This window comes from Doryrhamphus excisus, linkage group LG2 (assembly GCF_037039965.1).
Source record: "Doryrhamphus excisus strain RoL-2023G ecotype Guam linkage group LG2, RoL_Dexc_Guam_v1.1, whole genome shotgun sequence".
NCBI lineage: Eukaryota > Metazoa > Chordata > Actinopteri > Syngnathiformes > Syngnathidae > Doryrhamphus > Doryrhamphus excisus.
Genome location: NC_136358.1, coordinates 23,123,255 through 23,137,062, shown reverse-complemented (window position 1 = coordinate 23,137,062; position 13,808 = coordinate 23,123,255). Strand labels below are relative to the sequence as shown.

The following is a 13,808-nucleotide window of genomic DNA, read 5'->3' as shown; positions in this document are numbered from 1 at the left end:
GATCTCATTCACTGCTGTGCTAGTATTATTGACGTCACTCACTTTTATATTTGTCCTAAATCTGGAGCCAGGAGAAAGACAATAGCCAGTGACATCAACAAGATTAGCATAACGTAGGCCTACGTGATCTTAACCTCACTACTGTTTTGGGATTTGGTCTCCTGTAGACCTAGGGCCTACCCTTCCTGCCACACGGACGCGCAATGCCATGGGGGAACTTTCTTTAATCCATGTTCACAGCCAAAGCTGAAGCTCATGTACATGTCTGTAATTCATACAAAGATGTTATAATCTTCAGATTTGGCTGTGAACATGGATCAAAGATGGATCAAAGGCTACGATGCGGCTGTCCGATATATGCGAGGGAAATTGGAACGGGACTGGAGATTTTGTCCGAAATAGGCGAAATCCGTTATAAAAAATCCGATATATGCAATGAATTTTTATTGGAAATGCATTACAGAAAAATTGGTTCTTTTTTATCTGTCCGTTGTGAGCGAATTTCCGATATATCCGAGTCCGATATATCCGAGGTTTACTGTACTGTATATGCGGGGGCAGTCGTCTCAGTAGGGAAGCCCAGACTTCTCGGTGCCCAGCCACCACCACCTCCAGGTCCACCGGAAGGACACCAAGGTGTTCCCAAGCCAGTTGTGAGACATAATCCCACCAGCATATTTCTGCAAAAAAACCTTAAACTGTGAAATGCGAAGCTACTGTATTTGTTTTGCGCAAGATTTTCCACTGACTTTGTTGACCTTGTTACATCAGCACTTTTTGGGGTGGAATCACAGTTTGGGATCTGCTGGCCTCAGCATTTGGCTGTGTTTCATGGTGGTACCAACACCACAGACCATCAAACTTTGACACTTTTTTCTATGCCTTACATTATTTACAGCTGCTTTTACAGGAAGGTGTAAAGTATAAAGTAATGGTTTAATTTCATTTGAACATGCATCAGATTACAATTGAGTGCATCCCATAATCAGTTCACAGTTCCACATGTCCAAAAGGAGTAGGAAGAAGCAAAGCTTATTAAATCCTACTCCTCCATCTGGTACTTTTACAATCAGTAACTGCTACATTTGTCACTTCCTGCTTTCCTTATATAATTTAAGTTTTTTTATTTAATTTTTTTAATTTAAAAAATGTTTTAAATTTATTTTTATTTTTTAGACAGCTGGGATAGGCTCCAGCACCCCCGCAACACTCGTGAGGAAAAGCGAATGAATGAATAATGGTTTAATTTCATTTGAACATGCATCAGATTACAATTGAGTGCATCCCATAATCAGTTCACAGTTCCACATGTCCAAAAGGAGTAGGAAGAAGCAAAGCTTATTAAATCCTACCCCTCCATCTGGTACTTTTACAATCAGTAACTTTTTTAATTTAATTTAATTTTTTTAGGCAAGCAATTTAAGAACAAATTCTTATTTACAAATGCAGCCTGAACAAAAAGTAAAAGCACTTTAAAACACAAAGTAACTGTTACATTTGTTCACTTCCTGCTTTCCTAATATAATTAATTTTTTAAAAACTTTAAATTTTGTCACGTACCGAAGTAGGAGGTGATATGAGCATCCAATGACATAATGGGTACCATAGTAAGTGTCAATATAGTGATATATATAGCACATCATGACTGGTTCAAGACTCTTCATCCTTGTATTTAGCAAACATCAACTGCTTGTATTGTTTCTTGAATTATAAGTCAATATATTACGGGAATAAAGTCATTATTACAAGAAGAGAGAAAAAAAATCAACAAGAATAAGGTACAAATATTACAAGTTACAGCTTTATCAGTATAAACCAGGGGTCTCAAACACGCTGCCCGCGGGCCAAATGTGGCCTGCAGGACACTAGTTTGAGGCCCCCGCCTTGATATGAAAGTTTAATGTTATTGCGGCCCGCGCAAGTTTGATATGGATGCTGTATGGTATCATGTACCCAGAAAAAATTATTACGTTTGATTAATGTTCATGTTAAAGGTTAAATAACTGTTAATAGTTATCCTCCCTATCCGTGTGGAAGTGGTAAGTTTTTGGCTATTTAAGTTTTAAGGAAATAACTTGGAGGCTACCGTTTAGGTCGCTAGCTCTCTAGTTTGCGAGTTAGCATGTGTCTCAAGACCCTGCAGTTGCGCAATATGTTGTAAATAAAAAGAGTATAAATGTGACTATAGTCGTGTTTTGTCATGTCTACAGGGCTCTAATAATGCTTTGTTCATTTTAATCTGAAAAAAATAATTTGTCTACCCACCAACTATATGTGGTTTCTTAAGTTTTTATTATTTGCCGTTTTATTATTATTATTATATTTATTTATTTATTACTGATTGATTGATTTTCTTTATTCTTGATTTGTTTATTTATTTTTCATCTTATTTTGTGTAGAAAAATAAAAAGTAAGATATTTGAGAACAGTGGAATGTTTTATCAGAGCTTTTATTGTAGAAAATTGGAACCAAAGCAAAGTTTTTTCATTTTTCTGTTTTTAATAAATGCGTTTTTTTTTTTGGTTTTTTTTGGAAAACCTGATCCCTAGCTCCAGTGGCCCCCAGGTAAATTGAGTTTGAGACCCCTGGTATAAACTATTAATATCATGAAGAAAAATAACGTCATTTTAGTAGCACAGAGTTGAAATAGTGAAGACAAGTGTTTAAAGTTGTAATATTATGATGAAAAAAAATAAAATAAATTTGGGGGAAATGTTATATGCATAATAATTAAATAAAAAGTGAAGTTGATATTAATAATGATATGATATTAATAATGTTTTGTCATTCATATCACAAAAGTCGCAGTTTTTTCTTGAAATATACAGTATAATTTCTTAGTACTGTACAAAATAAAAATATGCATCCTTTAATTTTTCAGTGTGGCCCTCACTGGGGAACAGTTTGGCCCCCGGTGGGTCCAGGCATGCATTACATAATGAGGGTTGATTAGATATGCATCTAACGTCCACATCATCATGTTGATGTTGCCGCCATATCTGATTGAAAGACTTGCACTTTCCAAACAGGTTCCGTCCAATCAGGACTTCCTGTAGGTTGAAGCAGTGTCGCGGCCGTGCAGGTTTGATTGCGAGCTGCTGGAATGCAGACGGTCCACTTCACCACTGAAGATTAACTTTTGCACAGAAACCACCACTAGATGCCTTCAAGGACTCCCTGTCTTTTTTGTTAAGTAAAGCGGCTCATTTTTTTTTTTTTTTTACAGCAAGAGGTGGGTGACCTTCTCTTATTGTTCGGTGACTGTCCTCCAACTTTCTCCAAGAAGGTGTCTCCTCTCGATGTCATATGGTAGGTAACGCTGATGCTGAGAAGGAGCTTACCTCTTCTTGCTTTGTTTTCATCCCAGCAGTCCCATCCATGTCTCCAGCCCTGGCCAGGTCGGCTCCCAGTGAGCTTAATCACTGGTGGAGTCAGCTTAAGTTTCGCCTTCAGAACAAGAAAGGATGGAACGAGATGTTGGATGAGACCTTCCTGCTCCACACCAAGTGGTAAGAAGAAGAAAAAGAAGACATTTTCACGTCTTCTTCCATATTCTATCTCCTGTTGCAGCACCAACGACGTCCCCCTCTTCTACGCGGCCAAACGAAACAGCGTAGGCTGCATCACGAAGCTCCTCAGCTGCTCTTCCACCAACATCTTTGAACGAGGTCGGTCTTTCGTTTTGTTTGTCAGCTGACCTGATTGTGAAGATGCACGCTTCTTCTTCAGGCGCTCTCGGGGAAACGGCGCTCCACGTCGCCGTCATGAATGACAACCTGGACGCCGCGGTGGTCCTGATGGACGGAGCCCCCGAACTCATCAACCAGCCCATGACCTCTGACCTCTTCCACGGTTAGCAATCTTTGAAAATGAGTTACACCTTACATCACTTTAGTATTTATCTTGAAATTATTTGAATATGAAATGGTGATAGGGCGGCACGGCGGTCTAGTGGTTAGCGCGCAGACCTCACAGCTAGGAGACCAGGGTTCAATTCCACCCTTGGCCATCTGTGTGTGGAGTTTGCATGTTCTCCCCGTGCATGCGTGGGTTTTCTCCGGGTACTCCGGTTTCCACCCACATTCCAAAAACATGCTAGGTTAATTGGCCACTCCAAATTGTCCATAGGTATGAATGTGAGTGTGAATGGTTGTTTGTCTATATGTGCCCTGTGATTGGCTGGCCACCAGTCCAGGGTGTACCCCGCCTCTCGCCCAAAGACGGCTGGGATAGGCTCCAGCACCCCCCGCGACCCTCGTGAGGAAAAAGCGGTAGAAAATGAATGAATGAATGAAATGGTGATATTAAAAAGATGGTTTGATAATAATCGATTATCCTTCAACCTAAGTAAAACTAAAATCATATCATAAAATCATATATATATCAAATATTTATTTCTTCTTAAATCTGTGTAAACATTCTTTTTGTAATATTATGACTTTATTCCTATATTATAATTTTTTCCCCAAACTAATTTTCCAAAAATTTGAATTTTACTTTTTGTTTCTGATATTACTACCTAAAATAAAAACTTTTTCCTTTATATTTCAACTTTGTGCTACTAAAGTGACTAAATGATGACAAAAAATGTATCTGACTCTTTTGTTGTTAAATTAAATATTCTCTGAACATTTTGACTTTATTCTTACAAAATTACTGCTGATTTTACTTTTTTTTTTTACTTTTATTTACTTTTATTTTTCTGTTTTCTTGTTAAATTATATAATGAGAATGTGCTGTGTGTCAATTCAAAAAAACAACAGCGGTCTGCAAATGGTTCCCGGGCCGCACTTTGGACACCCTTGTTCCATTTTGAACAGTGATTGCGTAACCAGCCCTATAGAGTGCTACCACACACACACACATGTTAGCATGAACTGTGTGTTGTTGTTGTTGTTGTTGTTGTGTGACCCCAGGCGTGACTCCTCTCCACGTGGCTGTGGTCAACCAGAACTTGAATTTGGTCTACGAGCTGCTGAGTCGCGGGGCGGATGTGTCGACGCCGAGAGCCTCTGGTTTATACTTCAGGAAGAGGATAGGAGGACTTATTTACTACGGTGAGACGGGGGAAAGTACACAAAAACATACATTTTTTTATGCTTTTACAGAAATATGCGTTAACAAGTATATTTTATGTCTAAGAATTTGTTTGTACTTGATCACCAGGTGAGCACATACTTTCGTTTGCAGCGTGTACCGGCAATGAGGACATCATCTCCATGATCATCGACGCGGGGGCCAGCACCAGGATCCAGGATTATCGAGGTACGCCATGCTTAAATGGTTTCAAAGTACACATCATTTTATTATATTCCATGATTATTATTCCATTTGTATTTGTGTCCCTCAAAGGTAACACGGTGCTTCACATTTTGGTCCTGCAGCCCAACAAAACAATTGCATGCCAAGCAATTGACGTGATCATGGCCCGCGATGCAGAACTGGACCAGTCGGTACCGCTTGACATGGTGGCCAACTCCAGAGGCGTTACGCCTTTTAAACTGGCGGCCAAAGAAGGAAACGTAGTGGTGAGTGTGTGACGTCACCGAAGGAATCAAATCTTCATCAGCTGCGAGTCGTTCTGTGTCTCACAGGCCTTCCAGCACCTGGTCAACAAAAGACGTTTGGTCCAGTGGAGTCTGGGACCTTTGACTTCGCATCTCTATGATCTTACCGAGATTGACTCCTGGGCCGACAATGGGTCAGTGCTGGAGTTGATCGTGGGAAGCCAACAGAAAGAGGTGCATTGTTTTTTGGGCTAAAGGTTAGGTTAGGGATCGGGGTTGTGGGATAGTCTTGGGGTAAGGGATCGGGGTTGTGGGATAGTCTTGGGGTTAGGGCTCAAGGTTGGGTAAATGGTTTAGGGTCTGGATTAGGTTTGAGGGTTAGGGGCTGGGATTGGGCTGAAGTGTAAAGGCCTCGGTTAGCGTTAGGGGGTAGTGTTGGGGTTCAGGTTCGGGATCGGATTAATGGTTAGGAGTAAGGGTTAGGGTTTTAGGATTGTGATGAAGTAAAGGGCTACAATGAGGGGTTAGAGTTTGAGGTTAGTAGATAGAGTTGGGGTTAGGGTTTGTGGTTAGAGTTAAGAGTTACCGGGTTAGGATTTGGGTTTTGGGATAGAGTTGGGGTTAGGGTTAAGAGTTAGTGGGTTAGGAGTTGGGTTTAGGGTTTGTGGTTAAGGTTATGAGTTACTGGGTTAGGAGTTGGGTTAAGGGGATAGAGTTGGGGTTAGGGTTCGTGGTTAGGGTTAAGAATTACCGGGTTAGGATTTTGGGTTTTGGGATAGAGTTGGGGTTCGTGGTTAAGGTTAAGAGTTACCAAGTTAGGATTTTAGGTTTAGTGGATAGAGTTAGGGTTAAGGTTCATGGTTAAGGTTAAGAGTTACCGGGTTAGGATTTTGGGTTTAGGGGATAGAGTTGGGGTTAGGGTTCATGGTTAGGGTTAAGAGTTGGGTTCAGGGGATAAAGTTGGGGTTAGGATTAAGAGTTACCGGGTTAGGGTTTTGGGATAGAGTTGGGATTAGGGTTCGTGGTTAAGGGTCACCAGGTTAGGATTTTAGGTTTAGTGGATAGAGTTGGGGTTCGGGTTTGTGATTAGGGTTAAGAGTTACCAGGTTAGGATTTTGGGTTTAGGGGATAGAGTTGAGGTTAGGGTTAAGAGTTACCGGGTTAGGAGTTTGGGATAGAGTTGGGGTTAGGGTTCGTGGTTAGGGTTAAGAGTTACCGGGTTAGGAGTTGGGTTTAGGGAATAGAGTTATGTTTCGTGGTTAAGGTTAAGGGTCACCAGGGTCGGATTTTAGGTTTAGTGGATAGAGTTGGGGTTAGGGTTCAAGGTTGGGAGTTATGGTGACGGGGATAGAGTTTTGGTTTTGAGTCTGGGGTTAGGATTTAGTATTAGGTTGAAGTAACGGTGACTATAAATACATCATATTTGTATTCTGAGTCCAGGCTAGGAGGATACTGGAGGTGACTCCAGTGAGGCAGCTGGTTAACCTCAAGTGGAACCTGTATGGAAAGCACTACTTCAGGTACACGCTCTTCAGATACAGGCTAACCCCCCCGACACTAGGTTGCTTTATCATTTGCTTTTCTCTGTGTTTTGCATCCTGGTAGACTGCTGATGGTTTTCTACCTGCTCTACATTGGAACATTCACACTTTGTTGCACATATCGCCCTCTAAAGGACGCTCCTGAAAACTACTCCTCGTCGCATATGGATAAAACCATCCGAGTCCAGAAGACACTCAGTGTGAGTACAAATAAACATGCTTACAATGAAATAATTTGAAGCAACTGAATGTAGTCAAGGGGAATCAAAATGAACTACAGACTACAGTTTATTTTTGTTGTTCATTATTTCCACATTTGTGCACAATTGAAAAATGGACAAAACGGATATCGTCCAATTGTCCAATTTCGATTTAATGCAGTCCATGTAACCGGGATCTGTAATTCTATTTGTTGAAAGCCATGGAACCCAGAAGTGAAGTTGGGCCTTTTTTAGAGACGATCATGAATCGTCCCATCTGACCTCATCTGTCGCCATAGCAAACAAGAAGGGGGCTCTGGGACAATCTTGATGCTGTCCAACCTCCAGTCTGAAGTTTCTCAAGAAAAGTTTATATGTACCGTATTTTCTGGACTATAAGTCGCTTCAGAGTATAAGTCTCACAAGGCCAATAATGCATAATTATGTAGAAAAAAACATACATAAGTCGTACTGGAGTATAAGTGGCATTTTTTGCGGGTAATTTATTTTCCAAACTACTTAACCAAAACAGACATTACGTCCTCTTGGAAGGCAAGTTCTAACAATAAAAGAATAGAGAACAGGCTGAATAGGTGTAAGATATGCTAACACAATGGTTATTCAGATACACAAAAAATAAACATGAACAGAAAAGGTGTCCAGTGTTTACGTTCATTTATAAGTCGCTCTGGAGTATAAGTTGCAGGAACGGCCAACCTATGAAAAAAAGGGTGACTTATAGTCCGGAAAATACGGTATATATATATATATATATATATATTACTGTATTTTCTGGACTATAAGTCTCTCTGGAGTACAAGTCGCTCCAGGCCAAAAATGCATCATTATGTAGAAAAAAACATACATAAGTCGCACTGGAGTATAAGTCATAGGAACAGCCTACCTATGAAAAAAAGTGTAGTCCGGAAAATACGGTGTATATATATTACCGTATTGTCTGGACTATAAGTCACTCTGGAGTAAATCGCACAAGGCCAAAAATGCATCATTAGGTAGGAAAAAAAACATACATAAGTCGCTCCAGGCCAAAAATGCATCATTACGTATGTAGAAAAAAACATACATCGCACTGGAGTATAAGTCATAGGAACAGCCAACCTATGAAAATAAGTGTGACTTATAGTCCAGAAAATACGGTATACATATATATTACCGTATTTTCGGTATATATATTACTGTATTACTTATGTATGTTTTTTTCTACATAATGATGCATTTTTGGCCTGGAGCGACTTATGTATGTTTTTTTTATGCAAATATGCACAAATCTGAGTGCATCCAAGAATATGATTTCGTCTCATAATAACGCCAATACAATCCAAAGACTTGTTGTTGTTTTTTTCCATCTATCAGGAGAGTTATGTGACCTACGAGGATAGCTTGCGTCTGGTGGGCGAGGTCATCAGTGTGCTGGGAGCATTGGCCATCCTCTTGCTGGAGGTATAGCGTCTCTATAGTTCCAACAGTTGTGTACAGCAAAGAAACCCACTAACACCACCGCGCATCCCGTAATTATTCCCAATATTAGATACCTGACATCCTGCGGGTGGGAGTGAGGCGTTACTTTGGTCAGACGGCACTGGGGGGTCCCTTCCACGTCATCCTGTAAGTGCAGGAAAGAACCAGCATTGAAGTGATTGGAGTGTAAATATATTTACTGTTGCGTTGCAGAGTGAGCTACGCATGTCTGGTCGTGTTGCTGTGTGTGTTGAGAGCCTGCAGCGTGCACGGCGAGGCCGAGGTCATGGCGGTGTGTCTGGTGCTGGGGTGGAGCAACGTCATGTTCTTCGCCCGTGGTTTTGAAATGCTCGGCCCTTATGTCATCATGATACAGAAGGTAGCCTTTTTGTGCCTGTCAAATATCCATGAAGATGTGGTTTCATTTTCAGTGCTGAAGTACAATGTTTATGGAAATATCCCAATGGTAAAATAATTATGACATAAAGGTAAGTCCTAATTATGACATCGGAAAGTCCTGATTACCAGACAAAAAATATGCACTCTTATTTATGACTTTTTTATCTCGTCATTTTGACTTTTTAACTCGTATGTTTGACCTTTTGTCTTTGACATTCATCTGGAAATATCAATCTCATAGTCTCATAATTGACTTTTTATCTTCAACGTTTTAAGTTGAATTTTTTTGTTTAATTTTTTTAATTAAATTTTTTTATTTAATTTGGACTTTTCCATCTTGTAATTATTTTTTTAATCTTGCAATTCTGAAATTATGATACATAACAATATGCCTGTCGAATCTCGATGAAGCTGTGGTCATTTTCAGTGCTGAAACACAATGTTTATGGAAATATCCCAATGGTAAAATAATTATGACATAAAGGTAAGTCCTAATTATGACATCGGAAAGTCCTGATTACCAGACAAAAAAATATGCAATTGTGAGATTAAAAAAATCGTAATTATGAGATACAAATTGTGCATGTGACAAAGGCAGCCGAGAAAAACGGATATAAACATACAGTCTGTATCTCGTAATTATGATACATAACAACATGCATGATTTCATAATTCCATCCATCCATTTTCTATCTTATTTATGACTTTTTATCTCGTCATTTTGACTTTTTAACTCGTATGTTTGACCTTTTGTCTCATTCATCTGAAAGTATCAATCTCATAGTCTCGTAATTGACTTTTTATCTTAGAATTTCAACATTTTAAGTTAAATTTTTAATTTAACTTTTAATTTTTGATTTAATTTTTAATTTAATTTCTTAATTAATTTCGACTTTTCCATCTTGTAATTATTTTTTTTAATCTTGCAATTTTGACTGAACATAACTATGACTTTTTGTCTCATAATTTTGACTTTCTTATCTCATAACTTTAACTTTTAATCTCAGATTTTTTTTTACTTTGATACCAAAGTTTTTAATCTCATAATTGTGACACATTGTGACAAAGTGAAATTTCAACTCAACTTTCAACTTTTTGCATGAAATAGATGATTTTTTTAAAGCCCGACTGAGCCCAGACTGATGCAAGAAAAAATGACAAAAGATTGCATCTTTGCCTTGTATTGTTCCTTCGACAAAAGAGATGTAGTTTAAATGAAAGTCATTTAGTTTACAACAATGTCTAATCCAGTGATTCCCAAAGTGCGGCCCCCTTGTGGTTTGTGATGGTACTACAAGTGGGCGATGAGAGGTCATTAAAAATAGGATTAATTTTTGCAAATATTATTTTTAATTATTTATTTATTATTATTTCATTTTTAATTTTCATTTTATTATTTATGCATTTATTTATTTTATAATTAGTTTTTTATTATTTATGTATTTATTCATTATTATTTTATTTTATTATGTATTTATTAATTGTTTTTAATTAATTATTAATTATTTTTTAATTAATCAATTATTATTAATTATTTAATACTTATTTTTATGGTAAAATATTTTTTGTGCGATTAAAAAAACGTTCATAAGCTTAAGTAATAACCTAATTGTTACATTTGTTCACTTCCTGCTTTCCATAATACAGTTTAAGTTTTGTTTTTTGTTTTTTTTAATATTTGTGATTTTAGAAATAAGGAGTTAGTATGTTCTCTATCGGCGGTATTTGACTTCACATGTTGACATTGTTGGTGTTATTTCCTCCTAGATCATCTTTGGAGATCTGACCAAGTTCATGTGGTTGAGTTTCATCGTTCTGCTCGGCTTCTCAACCTGTGCGTGAGCTTCCTGCCTGACAAATCATTCAAGATGGAGATAATTCACCTTGATAAACGTGTCTTGATTCCTCAGCGCTGTGGATGGTGTACATGACCCAAGATCCAGAGTCCATCCCGGCGTATCGCTCCTTCCCCATTACGCTCTTCTCCCAGTTTGAGCTCAGCGTGGGCCTCATCGACCTGCCGGTGGACCACACGTTCACCACGCCCCCTATCGTCCACGTGCTGCACTGCGCCTTCTCTGTGGTGTCCTACATCCTTCTGCTCAACCTGCTGATCGCCATGATGAGTGACACCCACTGGCGGGTGGCCCAGGAGAGAGATGAGCTGTGGAGGACTCAGGTGACCACACCCCCCCACAAGAGTCACGGTGAAAGAATGCATTTCTTATTGGTGGCGCGTCATGGCGACCGTGATGTTGTCAACGCAGGTGGTTGCTACGACGCTGATGCTGGAGAGGAGGCTTCCCCGCTGCCTTTGGCCTCGACTCGGAGTTTGTGGGCTCAGCTACGGACTCACAGAACGCTGGTACCTCCGGTGAGTATGTTCTTACAAACTACCCGCAGTAGGGGCCTCAAACTGGGGAGCGCTGGGAACAGAGTCTCGGTCAAAATGACTTTTTTTTCTTTTTTTTTTACTTTTGACGCGCAATTAATATGCGGGCCTCCAGTTTGACCGTAATTTGAATGAATCACAACCTGGAACTGCTTACTCTCGACCAAGTAACGTTAGAAAGGCATCAGACTTTGACGAAACAGTCCAGTGTGGAATGCCGTTGACGGATTAAAATATTTTTTCTTTTGCTGTTCGGGAATCGGGCGGCACGGCGGTCTAGTGGTTAGTGCGCAGACCTCACAGCTAGGAGACCAGGGTTCAATTCCACCCTCGGCCATCTCTGTGTGGAGTTTGCATGTTCTCCCCGTGCATGCGTGGGTTTTCTCCGGGTACTCCGGTTTCCTCCCACATTCCAAAAACATGCTAGGTTAATTGGCCACTCCAAATTGTCCATAGGTATGAATGTGAGTGTGAATGGTTGTTTGTCTATATGTGCCCTGTGATTGGCTGGCGACCAGTCCAGGGTGTACCCCGCCTCTCGCCCAAAGACAGCTGGGATAGGCACCCCCCCCCCCCCCCCCGCGACCCTTGTGAGGAGAAAATGAATGAATGAATGTTTTGGAATCAGGAACTCCAACCGCTTGTGCCTGATGATGGCGTCTTTAGGAATAGTAAATAAATATCCCCTTACACTCAAATAAACTATTTTTATGAGGCAGAGTGTGTATCTGGCATACAGCCATGCCCATATAAGGAAACTTGTGACATCCTCTGTGACATCACAAAAGAACAGTTTTGCGACGCCCTCTCAAACGGAGCGTTTTGAGCCATCCCAAACTTCTTCCAGGGCTCACTTCTCGATGCGTAAACCTCATTATGTGAAACGTTGGCATGGTTTAACACCAGAATACAACATTCTAACTACATTTATGGGTCAGAAACGTGGAAAAATAATCATAGGTCCCATTTAATGCCTCATTAGCGCTTTAACTTTGACAGCACTCAAACTCCAAATTAATGAATTGTCATGTTTTGATGATTATTCTATATGTATATACATTTTCTTATTAGCAAGTGAACAGTGTGTGAAGGTGCGTAGTCCATGCTGAGTCATAAATTGATTGCAGGGTGGAGGACAGGAACGACCCCATGTTACAGAAGATGCGCCGATACATGAAAGTGTTCACCAAGGAGGACGACAATCACAAGGAAGACCCACAGAATGAAGATGCGAACCCAAAGCTTATATCGAGGAACAGACGATGGCAGATGATTCGTCGCAGCGCTTTGGGCGTGGACATGGAGCAGGAAGAGCCTGAGGACGAGCAGGAAATATGTCCGGAATAACTTATATATCTGCCTTGTGGTATTGTGCTGTAGAAAATAGGAATATTTCTTATTTTTACAGCATATAACGTAGCACAAATACGCAAAGCACAAATGATTTTACATGGGCTGGCCACCGGTCCAGGGTGTACCCCGCCTCTCGCCTGAAGTCAGCTGGGATAGGCTCCAGCATACCCCTGCAACATCGGTGAGGATGTGCTTACTAGAAAATGCATCCAAAAATGATTTATATATATATGTATTTATTTAATTCACATGAATCTTACTAACTAAACAGCTGATCAACCTGACTTGGTTAACAAGTTTTCTGTGCTCCAACTCTGGAGTTGGGAACCAACGGTATTTCGTAACTTTTTTTTTCTCCACTGACATTTTAAAGAAAAACAACAAAGAAATCGTAGCGAAAAAAATGTTTATCCATCCATTTTCCACTGTGATGCGATTTTCCAATGCCGGCTTCCCATGTTTTGAATGGGATCCCATCAGACACCGTGGGTTCATTTATCACGGTTTAGCATGCAACCAATTAACTGCTATAAACGAGGGATGACTGTATTGGTGATACAGTATATGTGATAAAGTATCTGAAAATGATGTTACTTTCCGAACATTCCTAAGGATTAGGGTCTTCGGGATTAGATTAGGAAACTTTCCTTAGGATTGTCCGATGTACAAGAATTCCCAACATATATTCCAATCTAACGTCCCGGACAAAACGACAACAGCTATTGTCATCACAATCAATCAGACTGATCTGTCAATCATTATTTCCGAATCAGTAAATTGAGAGGACTCACACCATCATTTGGATATGACCTGCAGTGTACCTCAGGGGTCGATACCAGGACAACTCAGATTATCCTACACATGACCAATCACCAATGACCTTAAGTTTGTCATATCTGCAGATGAAAGTATGGAAGTAGCACAATTTGTTTTGGG

At 39.9% G+C, this 13,808-nt stretch overlaps 1 protein-coding gene across 2 annotated transcripts; it reads left to right on the top strand.

Annotated features, from left to right (window-relative positions):
- The first annotated feature begins 3,370 nt into the window (after window positions 1-3,370).
- Window positions 3,371-13,329, top strand: trpv6 (transient receptor potential cation channel, subfamily V, member 6). Of its 2 annotated transcripts, none has more exons than XM_078788869.1 (16): window positions 3,371-3,510; window positions 3,572-3,669; window positions 3,731-3,853; window positions 4,918-5,058; window positions 5,192-5,266; window positions 5,354-5,529; window positions 5,596-5,742; window positions 6,949-7,028; window positions 7,114-7,249; window positions 8,624-8,710; window positions 8,799-8,875; window positions 8,942-9,107; window positions 10,895-10,961; window positions 11,038-11,306; window positions 11,395-11,501; window positions 12,647-13,329. In XM_078788869.1, the coding sequence occupies exons 1-16, from the start codon at window positions 3,380-3,382 to the stop codon at window positions 12,864-12,866; spliced, it is 2,100 nt and encodes a 699-aa protein (XP_078644995.1). In that variant the 5' UTR covers window positions 3,371-3,379; the 3' UTR covers window positions 12,867-13,329. The 2 variants fall into 2 exon arrangements, with proteins under 2 accessions (XP_078644995.1, XP_057917630.2); XM_058061647.2 differs by having other exon boundaries at window positions 5,168-5,266.
- The last annotated feature ends 479 nt before the right edge of the window (window positions 13,330-13,808 follow it).

What these genes read in the sequence shown, in the direction of transcription:
- trpv6 (XM_058061647.2), top strand. Translation starts at nt 3,380, where the DNA reads ATGTCTCCAGCCCTGGCCAGGTCGGCTCCCAGTGAGCTTAATCACTGG. An exon ending in CACCAACATCTTTGAACGAG is followed by an intron (nt 3,670 to 3,730) that starts GTCGGTCTTTCG and finishes CTTCTTCTTCAG; the next exon opens with GCGCTCTCGGGGAAACGGCG. An exon ending in AGGAGGACTTATTTACTACG is followed by an intron (nt 5,059 to 5,167) that starts GTGAGACGGGGG and finishes CTTGATCACCAG; the next exon opens with GTGAGCACATACTTTCGTTT.